The sequence below is a fragment of the Microtus oregoni genome, unplaced genomic scaffold, assembly GCF_018167655.1.
Source record: "Microtus oregoni isolate MIOR12 unplaced genomic scaffold, Mior012 000396F_ref0000360, whole genome shotgun sequence".
NCBI lineage: Eukaryota > Metazoa > Chordata > Mammalia > Rodentia > Cricetidae > Microtus > Microtus oregoni.
The window spans coordinates 32,499-44,661 of record NW_024545010.1 but is presented as its reverse complement, the minus strand read 5'-3'; the positions used below and the strand labels follow the sequence as shown (position 1 = coordinate 44,661).

Below are 12,163 nucleotides of genomic sequence, written 5' to 3'. Positions count from 1 at the left end.
ATTCACAGCATACAGAGGGGAATTCCACATCAAGTAGTTTGGCTACATCATTTTCACCCCTACCTCTCCACCTCCAATTCCTCTCATGTCCACTTCACTCTCACTCAAGTTTATGACCACTTACTATTTTTAGTTGTATTGTTTTTTTTCAAAGTAAACTGTCTTTTTTCACTTAGATACCAATCCCAATTCCCAATCCGTCTCGTTCTTCCATTCCCTTCACCTTACCACCTACTGCACACCCACCCCCCCAATTCTCAGAGGATCCAGCGCACATTGTTTTTGGGAACGTCCAAGAGCATTCTCACTTTATCTAGCCTGAGGAAGGTATCCGTCCAAAGAGAACGGGTTCCCAAAAAGCCAGTACCAGCAGTAGGGATAAATTCTGGTGCCACTGTCAGGGCCCTTTTGTCTTCCTCAGCCATACAGCTGTGTCCCACATTCAGAGGGTCTAATTTGGTAGTAATCTGGTTCCTTCCCTGTCTGGCTGGAGTTGGTGAGGTCCCAGTATCTGAGGTAAACTATTTCAGTGGGTGTCCCCATCGTGGTCTTGACCTCCTTGCTCATATTTCACTTTGCCCTTTGTATGCTTTAAAGATTTGTCTATTTCTGTCCTTTGCTTACATCTCATGTAGGTTATGTATTGTTGAATGATACCTTTTTTTGTTTTGAGATACTGTCCCCCTAGTTAACCCAGAATGGTATGGAAGTTCTGATCCCCCTCCCTCACCTTCTTGAGTAGCCTAATGTGATTCCTTATGAGAAGCAAGAGGACAGGCAGTGTAAAGGGGGATCCAGGTGGTAATCAAGATTGAGGTTAAGTGTGCAAACAACCTTAATGAAAAGGTAAGGGAAATAAGGCATTCATGAGACTCCTGTCTGAGAGCATGGGACATAAAATCCCAGGCCGAAAGTGAAAGAATGAAGGCCATGAGGAAGACAATTAATGATGCGACAGAATGGATGGAGTGTAGTGATTGTTGAAGATGCAGGACTGTCTGGGCCTGAAAATGGATTGTGAGGAGAGAAGATAAACAGAAAAACTCATGATCAGGTTGAACATCTGTGAGACTGTGAAGAGCTTCGTATATGTGGTGATGGAGGAAGGTCATTGGTTAAATAAAAAGAAACTGCTTGGCCCTCATTGGTTAGAAGATAGGTGGGAGGAGTAAACAACAGAACGCTGGGAGGAAGAGGAAGTGAGCTCAGACTCCACAGCTCTCCTCTCGGGAGCAGACGCCTCAGAGAGACGCCATGCTCCCAGCTCCCAGGCAGATGCATGCGATGAAGCTCCGAACCAGGAAGGACATAGGCTAGAATCTTCCCGGTAAGCACACCTAGGGGCACTATACAGATGATTAGAAATGGGCTAAATTAATATGTGAGAATTAGCCTAGAAGAGGCTAGATAGAAATGGGCCAAGCAGTGATTAAATGAATACAGTTTGTGTGTTGTTAATTCGGGCATAAGCTAGCCAGGCAGGCGGGGTGCTGGGGACGCAGCCCCGCCGCTCCTATTACTACAAATTTAACCAATGACCTTACTCCATCAATGTGGGACTCTGTGAAGGGTACTATATAAGAAGGCCTAGGTGAAAATTGAGAAAGCATAGGGAAACGAGGAAGTGAAAGCTTAGTCCAACAGTGAGCACAATAGAGAGAAAAGTCCCAGTCACTGAAGATGTAGTTTTCTAAGGACAGAGTAAGTAACCTGGAGATGGGGGACCCAGGTGCTACTCTGACCCCCACTCCTGACCCTAAAGCCATGCAGCATAACTCATACCTGCCTTACCCCGCTGCTTTTCTGACTCCACATGTAGCAGTGGGCATGAGACTGGAGCTCCCCGGGGGAAAGAATTTGCCTTCAGAAGGCCTATAGGCCACTCGTACAACTTCTACAACCACTGCTTCTCTACCCAAAGCAGGGATAAAAAGCGTTTCTGCCTCTTCCATGCCTCAAATGTCACAGAGCACTGCCTTCTTGTGAGTGTCATGTCTGGCAAGGTAAGGGTCAGGCCTATTCCACATTGCTAACCTTGGTCCTTCCATCCTTCACTTTAGGGAACAGCATGGGCTCTTGCCTGCTGTGATCGCCTCAAAGAAAGAGCAGAGGACAAGGCTGAAGAGGCACCTGGATCAAGGACTGATAAAGAATATGGCTGTTGCTCCTAAATTCTACAAGCATGGCAAGAAGCTGGCTGGTGTAGCAGAAAGCCGCAGTGAGTGTCTTTGGTTAGGGAAGGAACCTGAATTTAGGTGGAGGGAACATGAGTAATTCTGTCAGCATCCCTGTCTTGAGATTGCAGTGGGACTGTTGGTAATTGCTCATCAAACCAATGTTAGGAATTAAATGCTTTGGAGAAATGTCCACATCCCTTGCTTATATTTTCTATAGGTAGACATTTGTTGCTGAGTGGTAAGTTTGTTACTTTTATCACTGTCTTGCTACTTAGCCCTGAGTGTTCTCCTGCCCCTATTGAATCAGGCTCCACAGTGGCCATTCACTAGAAAAAGAAAGCAACCCAAGAGTTGGGAAAGAGGCATAGTGTGGTAAACCCTCCAAATGGGGCCGGAATATTTGGAAGGATGGTGTCAGTGAGGCTTATGTAAGCTGTGCCTGGTGTTTTACAGATGGGCAGGAGAGCACTGTGCACAAGAGGGAGGCCAGGTCCCACAAAGTTCCACAGGAGGTAAGGAGATTCTGGTGCTTATGGGAGGTGATTCCAGAAGCTCCTCCCCTGACCCTTTGTACTGTGTCCTAAAGTCTTGGGTTCCATCCCCACATCGGCCGTGATTTACCATGTGAGCTCAGGTTTAACTGCATCTTCCTGGATTTTAGTGTGAACTGAAAATTAAAATTAAAGGTAAGCCTCAATGATCTTCAAGGGCTTCAAGTTCTGACATTCTGAGTTGCTGTAGTCATCTGACAACATGTTCATCTCTCCTCTTTTCATGGTAGGCTGGGTACCCAAATTCCTACTATTGTCTCTACTCTGGCAGGGAAGTTCTCAGGGAACTCATATGCCTAGCCAGCAGAGAGAATGGGCAATTCTGCCCCATGTTCCAGTGAAATTGGAGCAGCAACCAGCGATTTCTTTTTCCTGGGCACCTCGTGATCCATCTGTCAGGCCCAAAAGGTGAGTTGAATATGGCCCTAAAGCCAGCTGTATCCATATTACTCCATGTTAAGCACTGTGGTTGGTGCCATGGGAGATTGGCAAATGAGAAAGGAGAAAGAGGAGAAGGAAGAAGAAATGTAATAGGAGAAGAGGAAGTGTGGAGGAGGAGGAGGCATCACCTCAGAAGGAGGAGTGAAGAGAAGGCATTTCGCCTTGAGAATTCCTAATCTTGAGGGTTCCAATAAGTGATTTCATCTTTCCAAGTCTATGTTTTCTGGTAGCCACTCCGGGACAACAGGCTACGTTCATGACATTGACAAGAGAAGTAGAAGAAGGTGTACCACATAGGAAGCCCTGAATGAGCCTGGGCTGTTGCTCCATATCACAACAGATGGATGTGAGAGAAGATTCGGTTGGAATTTGGGGTCATGATGGGGAATGCTATAGAGGCCTAAAGGAATGCTAAAGTCAATAGAGAAGACTTCCTAGAGAAAGGCCTGGCTTGTCCTTCATTGTGGGTTTCCCCTCTCATTAGCATCTCAGTAGGGGAGAGGGGAGAAAGACAGAGTCACAGAGCTTCCTGGGAAACAGACCTCCTCCACAGACCAGCATCAAGGTGCAGATCTGGTTCAATGTGTATGTTCACTGGCATATATGCATACATTACCCAATCAGCTAAGGTCACATTGAGTTACTGTCCAATGAGTTCAAATGCCTTGCACCCCACGTCTTGTGTGGGTATATAGGGGCAGTATGTCCTGGCAGTGTGTCTGCAGACAAAGGGCAGGAACCAGGCATCTCCCTGGGCTTTGATGCCAAATTAGAGAGTCTGCAGTTAGCTGGGACTCCATTATGAGTCGTCTAGCATTCCAGAGACACAGATCTGCTCATACAGTTAAGGGGGGGGGCATTAGCAGTTGTCACGGTCCCTGTCTGTTACTGACACCATTTGAACAGAGACTGACTCATCAATTCATAACCACTGTGGACTGGGAAAAAAAGGAAGCAAGAGCCAGTACCTGAAAAAGGAGGGGCTCCCATCTGTAGTAATAAGAGTGGCGGGGCTGCGTTCCCAGCACCCCGGCAGCCTGTCTAGCTTATGCCCCGAAATAACAACACACAAACTGTATTCATTTAATCACTGCGTGGCCCATTCTCTTCTAGGCTAATTCTCACATATTAATTTAGCCCATTTCTAATCATCTGTGTGTAGCACCCCAAGGTGCGCTTACCGGGGAGATTCTAGCCTATGTCCATCCTGGGTCGGAGCTTCATTCCGGGAGTGGGGCATGGCATCTCTCTCAGGCGTCTGCTCCTGAGAGCAGAGCTGTTGCGACTCTGAGCTCACTTCCTCTTCCTCCCAGCGTTCTGTTCTGTTTACTCCTCCCACCTATCCTCTAACCAATAAAATGGGCCAGGGCAGTTCCTTTATTAGCCAATGACCTTCCTCCATCATTTCCCCTTTTTCGGTTTAAACAAAAAAAAAAAGGCTTTAACATAGCAAAATTACATATAACAAAACAGTTATCAAGTAAAAGTTACAATAATCTTTATCATAACTAAGGAAAACTATAACTATAACTAACTATTCTTAACTCCATCAAAGACTCCAGAAAGATATATTACCTAAGTAAACAAGAACTAAGAAACTTCAAACTCTAGAAATGACAAAGACATCTCGCTGCCTGGACAGTCACCCAAAGTTCTTTTGTACCGTTGGGGCATCCATCTTCAGCCTTCAGGCCCATGGTATCCAGCAGACATTTCCATAAAGCAGGAAAATTCAAAGTCAGTTCAGTCACTATCTGTTGTGTCCTGCAGAATGTCTTGCAGACTCTTTCAAAATGAATCAGGAACCCCGAAAGATCATCTCACCTTAGGCAAGTTCAGTAGTCCCCTCTCTGCGGGTTCTCTGTGTCCAGTTTATGCAATAGTCCAGGCAAGAGCAGTTTCTTGCCCAAATGGCTATCAAACTCCATAAGGTGCCTCTTCGATGCCCATCTTCCTCTTGAAGTAGATTGGTGCTGCCAGGAGCAGAGTGTCTCATTGTCATGAAAAGTCCTCAGTTATTAAAACATTAAATGTCCTATTCTGTAATATTTGAAAGACATGAAGAATATCTATCTAAACTATATCTCTATATATCTAGAAAATCTAACTAACATGACTACAAGCTTTACTATTATCGATGATTATCCATTAACAACCTATATTTCTTAATTATACAGTATATATTTAAATAAACTACACAATCACGATACCTTAATCAAAATCAGAAACACTTATATATATATAACAAAATTGACCTTAAATCTCTATCAATAAAGCAAAATCTATACTAATGCAAATTATTCATACCTATATCATATCCCCCTTTAAATGTAAAAGAACGTTTATAAACCATATTTGGGAACATGGGCGCAGTTTTTTCTCTCCAAACTGCTTCCTGCTGAATGGGGGCGTCGTTAATTAGGTCTTTCATGGTATAACCTGTGTGCTAGTTTCATCTCAGTTGGCAGTTGAGCGAAGCAATTTTCTGAAGGTGTTCACACCAACCCTTCAGGAGGGCGTGGTCCATCATACCAAATCGGTATAGAAGAAATGAACAGCGTCTCATCCTCTGTGAAAACAAAATAAGAAACTCCTTTCCAAAGTATCATGTCCTTAGATCCAAATTTCAAAGCCAAGGCATCAAAACATCCATGTTGGATTAGCTCAGCAGCATCTACAAATAAATATCTTTTAGCAGCTGTTGGTCCTTCCTCAGCATTCAAACGATTCAAAGAGAGCATAATAGCATACAGTATCAAAATTCTCTGTATATTTTCCATCTTTGTGCAGCTTTGTTTTAACCTCTATTTTGTTTATTTTTACTTTTAACTCTTTGCTTTTTGAGACAGGTTCTCTGTATCTTTGACCTGAAGTAACTCTGTAGACCAGGCTGTCTTAGAACTCTCAGAGATCCGCCTGTCTCTGCCTCCCAGGCATTGGGATTAAAGGTGTTTGCTACTACACCTTGAACTCACAGAGATCTGTTTGCCTCTGCCTTCTAGGCACTGGGATTAAAGGCGTGTGCTACCACACACAACAACTCTCTTCCTTTTTTTGTTTTTTACTTTTAAGAACTTTAAATTTTAGTCTGCATATATTTTTAACACACTTTAAACCATTCAGAAATTTTCTCTGTCTTTGAATCTCTCTTTACTGTATATCTCTCTTTTTCTGACCACATGAATCTTTAATTTACCAAGCAAACTCAGTAGGACTAAAGGCGTGGCTTTGCCAGCTAGATCCAGTCCATTCCTTAGCTTTCCAGCCTCATGGCTGAGGTACTGGCTGTAGGCATGAACCGCCTGCGTAAAAGAGTCAGAGTTTGCCCTGGCAGGACAGCCCAGAAAGCTGGCATTTTTAAACGGCGCAGCTTTTTTCCTGCTATGGCTGAAAACTGAAAAGCATGTGTTCAGCTTTTCGTCAACACCGTTTAAGTGTTTCGTGGCAGAACCTCTTAATGAGCTGCAGGCTTTGCAGCTAAAGCTGAGTCAGGAAGCCTCTCTTAGATGCGGCGCTTGCTTGCCTCTAGCAAGCAGAGTAGAACCGAGAAATTGCTGCTACCAAGAAACCAGGCACAATGCTTTCATTTTGTTCTAGAATTACTTCCCAAGCTGTCTCAGGCTTTATGTGGAAGCAGTTGTCCCTTCGTGGTTGCCATATGTAATAATAAGGTTGCCATATGTAATAATAATAAACTCTTATTACTACACCCATCTTTCTGGCGGCTGTGCAGATTAGAGCATAGTCTCTTTGGGTTCTTTGTCATCTTCATTGCAGCACAGGGAAGAAAGATTTGGTAGAAGTTAGCATGTCAAGAAAAATATAGACGTTTTAAAAGGAAACAGGCCAAGAAGGTGGCTGGTTGAAAAGGACAAACATCTTGGAATCGTTCAGATTTCCCCAGCCTGGTTTGAAAACCCCTGGTCTGCCAAGTGTTCCAGTAGTAGGTTTCCACCAGAGGGTTTCATCCCCTGGCCTCTCCTCTCCTTGTTTCTAGATTTTCAAGTGCGACCCTGCAACCCAGTGCTACCCCTGGCCCTCTTCTTCTGCAGCCACAGGTCCTGGCAAAGTAGTGGGGTCCAGGTCCCTGGGAGGGAATGAGCTTAGTGAATGGGAAGAGCAAAAAAGCCTAGGGTGGGGGTGGGTGCTGGATGGAACTGGATACTTAAAGGGGCACCTGTGTTAGTGAGAGGAGGTGTGGTTTCCCAGATGCCATTATCTGATGCCATTTCCTTTGCAGGTCCCTAATGCCACCAAGCAGGATTCTGTTGTTGCTCTCTTAGAGTGGCAGAGGAAGCTGGAGGCCGCAGAGGCCCTGTTGGCCCTGAAAAACTCTTCTCAGGATCCTTGTGATTCTGCCTCTCTGCAACATCGTGGCAGCATGCCAGGTAGCTGTCTTCTTCAAGATGGAGCCTGAGGTAGGGGTTGTTGGGAAATTGGAAGGGTTGTGGTGAACTGGTTGTGGTAATATGTGGAAACCTGGATTTGGACCTTCTGGATCAGGCATTTCAGATGCTCAGTCCAAGGTGGGAGATGGAAATCAGGGGCTTCTCGGTGAATCCCCAGTTCTGAAGTGCTTTTGCTCAACAGCAAATGGCCTGACATGAAGTAAAAACAAAACCACCAGCACCACAGTGACAACAAAATGTCCCTGTAGACTGAGCCCCCGTCCAAGGTGGCCAAGTCTTATTGGAGTCCAAGGGCATGTCAAGGGAAGGAATAGAACTAGGTGTAATAACTCGCAGCCCATGGCAATATCTTCAGTCCACTGGAGACCGAGGAAGACTGGGAGGACATGCATGGAGGATAAGGGTCCGCAATGGAACGAGATCATGCTGACGTCTTCAAGGCATTTCCCTTGTAGCTTGGATGCTTTCCATTTGGAATGTTTCCCTACATGCTCACTGCTCCATGTGGTCACTGCTCAGAGGAAAATGGCATAGTTGGGAGGCTGGACGGGAAGGCTGAGCCCCAATGAGAAGCCTAAATAAAAACCCTGATGAAGTGTGTTAGTGGGAAGCCACTTTGGGTGGTGGGCATCAAAGAACAAAGGACCGTGAAGGAAGCTGGAGACCTAGCTTCTCACAGAGGTCTGGCAGAGTGGGTGATTCAGGCTGGGTCAGAAAATATGGGGGAGGGGTGTGAAGAGACAGTACATCTCTGAGAAGGGGAGAATCCTATCTGAAGACCTCAGGATTGACAAAAATAATGGTGACCCTGACTGAGAAACGCTAGAGCCAGGATCAGAGATATGGGGGGTGTTTGTTTCTGGTTTCAGTGACAAATCATAGATTCGGTGTGGCACCAAAGTGTGTGGGCTTACTGCGTGGAGACGTATGTAACCTGACTCTGACTTTTCCTTTTATTTTCAGGTAGTGATGGAGAGAGAGGACCACAGTCTCCTAGTTCCTGCCTGCCACCAAAGCCTGCCAGCTCTGTCTCACTTTCTGGACATCTGGAGTGCATGTCCTACTTGACCTGAGAGCCGGGAGTAGGAGGCCTCTCTAGAGCACTGCCTGTGTGGTATCCTGTTTCATGTCTAAAATGACTAACATTTGTAAATTGTTTATTTTTGAAACAAGTTCTCATGTAGCCAGCCTGGCCTCGGATTCAGTATATAGTTGACAATGACTTTGAACTCCCAATCCTTCTGCCTCCACCTCCCAAGTGCTGGGACTACAGGCATGTACCACCATGCCTGCCTTTTTAAAATTATTATTTTAAGTGTTAAAGAATTTTATAAACTTTCAGGCCTTTTTATGATATAGGGAGTCTACTTGACTGAAGATTGATGTTGAACTATATCCATTATTTCTTTGGAATAATGGTTTTTTATGATTCTTACAAAACCAGTATTTTGTTATCCAATGTGATCGATCAATGGGATTCTGAGTGGGTTTGCATCTCAGCGTTTTCATTTGTCCTGTGATTGTATATGCACTGGCACACGCCTGTTTGTAATCATCCATGTGGAATCCTGAAGATTTGTCACTGTGTCTAGGCATATGTGTGTGTGAAAAAATAATAATAAACATGATGTAGGCACTGAACAACACGAGCTGTTTTTAAATAGTGTCAGACAAATATCACAGAGGATTGTTTACCTTCACCAAGCCCCAAGTGAACAAATACTTTAGTTTTTTAAATTAATTATTGGGTGAAATTTCAAAACTTGATGCTGCAGACATCAGTCACATGGCCTTCCCAAAAATGGCCATAATAATTTGTTACCCAGAGTAATACATCAGGTAATTGATAGGAATTATAGGAACACTTTTTTTTAGAAGCCAAATAATCTTTTAATTTATAAAACATTTCCATTTTATTTTGTTTATTTTCTTCTTCTTCTCCTTCTTCTCCTCCTCCTCCTCCTCCTTATTATTATTATTATTATTTTTTTTAAAGATTTCTGTCTCCTCCCCGCCACCGCCTCCCATTTCCCTCCCCTTCCCCCAATCAACTCCCCCTCTTTCGTCAGCCTGAAGAGCAGTCAGGGTTCCCTGCCTTGTGGGGAGTCCAAGGACCTCCCACTTCCTTCCAGGTCTAGTAAGGTGAACATCCAAACAGACTAGGCTCCCACAAAGCCAGTACGTGCAGTAGGATCGAAACCCATTGCCATTGTTCTGGACTTCGCAGCAGTCCTCATTGTCCGCTATGTTCAGTGAGTCCGGTTTTATCCCAGGCTTTTTCAGACCCAGGCCAGCTGGCCTTGGTGAGTTCTTGATAGAACATGCCCCATTGTCTCATTGTGTGGGTGCACCCCTCGCGGTCCTGAGTTCCTTGCTCGTGCTCTCTCTCCTTCTGCTCTTGATTTGGACCTTGGGGTTTCAGTCCGGTGCTCCACTGTGGGTCTCTGTCTCTGTCTCCTTTCATCACCTGATGAAGGTTAATATCCAGAAGGATGAGTACATGTTTTTCTTTGGGTTCACCTTCTGATTTAGCTTCTCTAGGATCACTTATTATAGGCTCAATGTCCTTTATTTATGGCTAGAAACCAATTATGAGTGAGTACATCCCATGTTCCTCTTTTTGGGTCTGGCTTACCTTACTCAGGATAGTGTTTTCTATTTCCATCCATTTGCATGCAAAATTCAAAAAGTCATTGTTTTTTACTGCTGAGTAGTACTCTAATATGTATATATTCCACACTTTCTTCATCCATTCTTCCATTGAAGGGCATCTAGGTTGTTTCCAGGTTCTGGCTATTACAAACAATGCTGCTATGAACATAGTTGAGCATATACTTTTGTTGTATGATAGGGCCTCTCTTGTGTATATTCCCAAGAGTGGCATTGCTGGGTCCAGGGGTAGGTTGATCCCGAATTTCCTGAGAAACCGCCACACTGCTTTCCAAAGTGGTTGCACAAGTTTGCATTCCCACCAGCAATGGATGAGTGTACCCCTTTCTCCACAACCTCCCCAGCAAAGGCTATCATTGGTGTTTTTTATTTTAGCCAGTCTGACAGGTGTAAGATGGTATCTTAAAGTTGTCTTGATTTGCATTTCCCTGATCACTAAGGAAGTTGAGCATGACCTTAAGTGTCTTTTGGCCATTTGAAGTTCTTCTGTTGAGAATTCTCTGTTCAGCTCATTGCTCCATTTTCTAATTGGGTTGATTAGCATTTTACAGTCTAGTTTCTTGAGTTCTTTATATATTTTGGAGATCATACCTTTGTCAGTTGTGGGGTTGGTGAAGATCTTCTCCCAGTCAGTGGGTTGCCTTTTTGTCTTAGTGACAGTGTCCTTTGCTTTACAGAAGCTTCTAAGTCTCAGGAGGTCCCATTTATTCAGGATGCCCTTAATGTCTGTGCTGCTGGGGTTATACATAGGAAGTGGTCTCCTGTGCCCATGTGTTGTAGAGTACTTCCCACTTTCTAGGAACACTTTTAAAGCCTGAATATTCTGAATCTTCGATTGATGTTCCAAACACATGCACTGCAGGCCTTACCAGGCAGACAGCTAGCGAAGTGAACATAACTTGATCTGGACTTTTTATTGTACCTTCCTTCCTTCTTTGCCTTATTTAAAAAAAAATCAGGGTCTCAGTATGCAGTGCAGACTGGCCTTGAATTCACTGCATACCTGAGATTTGCCTATGAAGACCTTGTGGTGATTTTCCTGCCTCAGCCACTCAAGTGTTAATATTCTAGTACACTTCTCCTTGCCTGGCTTCCTGCTTCTGTTTCCAATGACACCTGTGTGATGATGATGCTATCCAATCACCACAATTCCTTTGTCTTCAGAGGCTCTGAAGAGTCAGGATTCTTATATTCTCTATCTGATGGCAGAGGAACAAACATGTAAAATCAATGAGGATTCAGAGAATTAATCTGGACTGAAGCCCATCTCATACCCCCTTTCTTCCCATGATCCCCCAGTTCATTATCCTCCAGTGACAGATGACTGTGTTCCCATGGTCCTGCAGTAGGGTTTGGTCCAAGCCTTGCCTTGGTTCCACAGTTGAGCTTGGGGAAGGGGAGGGTATGTTTTTGTTGAAGGATGTGGCACAAGGAGAGGGAAGACAACAGAAAAAATACAATACACATTTGAGGAAGGATAGAAACTCAGTATTTGGGCCCTTTCATTTTTTGTGAGGCCTATTGCCTTTCTTTCAGGGTTTTCAGACCTGACACTCTGCCCTCCAGTGTTTTATAATGAAAGGGTCTCTATCTGGCATATTTTAGTTCTCTTTGGATATCGGTGCAAATGTTCAGTGTTAAGCTTTTTGGTTTGTCTCCCTTTGTCATGTACTGTCACAGTTCAGAGTCTAAAAATCCTCACCTCTGCTATATTTTGACTCTCGTATGTTATATGACGTTATTGGTTAGGTCTGAACATACCCATCATTGCAGAGCATCTCTAGAGTGGGTCAATTTGAACAAGAAGTGTTAAAGTAAAAGAATATATGCTGTTATGCAAGCCAAGCATAGGCTTTCTAGGGGGAGGGGTGTTTAAGGGGAATTCTCTAGGTTGTCTCATTTGCTGATTACACAG

General features: G+C 44.2%; 1 protein-coding gene across 1 annotated transcript; it reads left to right on the top strand.

Moving 5' to 3' along the window:
- The first annotated feature begins 2,051 nt into the window (after positions 1 to 2,051).
- Positions 2,052 to 9,526, top strand: LOC121445724 (doublesex- and mab-3-related transcription factor C1-like). The gene is made up of 7 exons (XM_041647870.1): positions 2,052 to 2,218; positions 2,631 to 2,689; positions 2,839 to 2,863; positions 2,959 to 3,136; positions 7,167 to 7,227; positions 7,410 to 7,557; positions 8,542 to 9,526. The coding sequence occupies exons 1-7, from the start codon at positions 2,155 to 2,157 to the stop codon at positions 8,649 to 8,651; spliced, it is 645 nt and encodes a 214-aa protein (XP_041503804.1). The 5' UTR covers positions 2,052 to 2,154; the 3' UTR covers positions 8,652 to 9,526.
- The last annotated feature ends 2,637 nt before the right edge of the window (positions 9,527 to 12,163 follow it).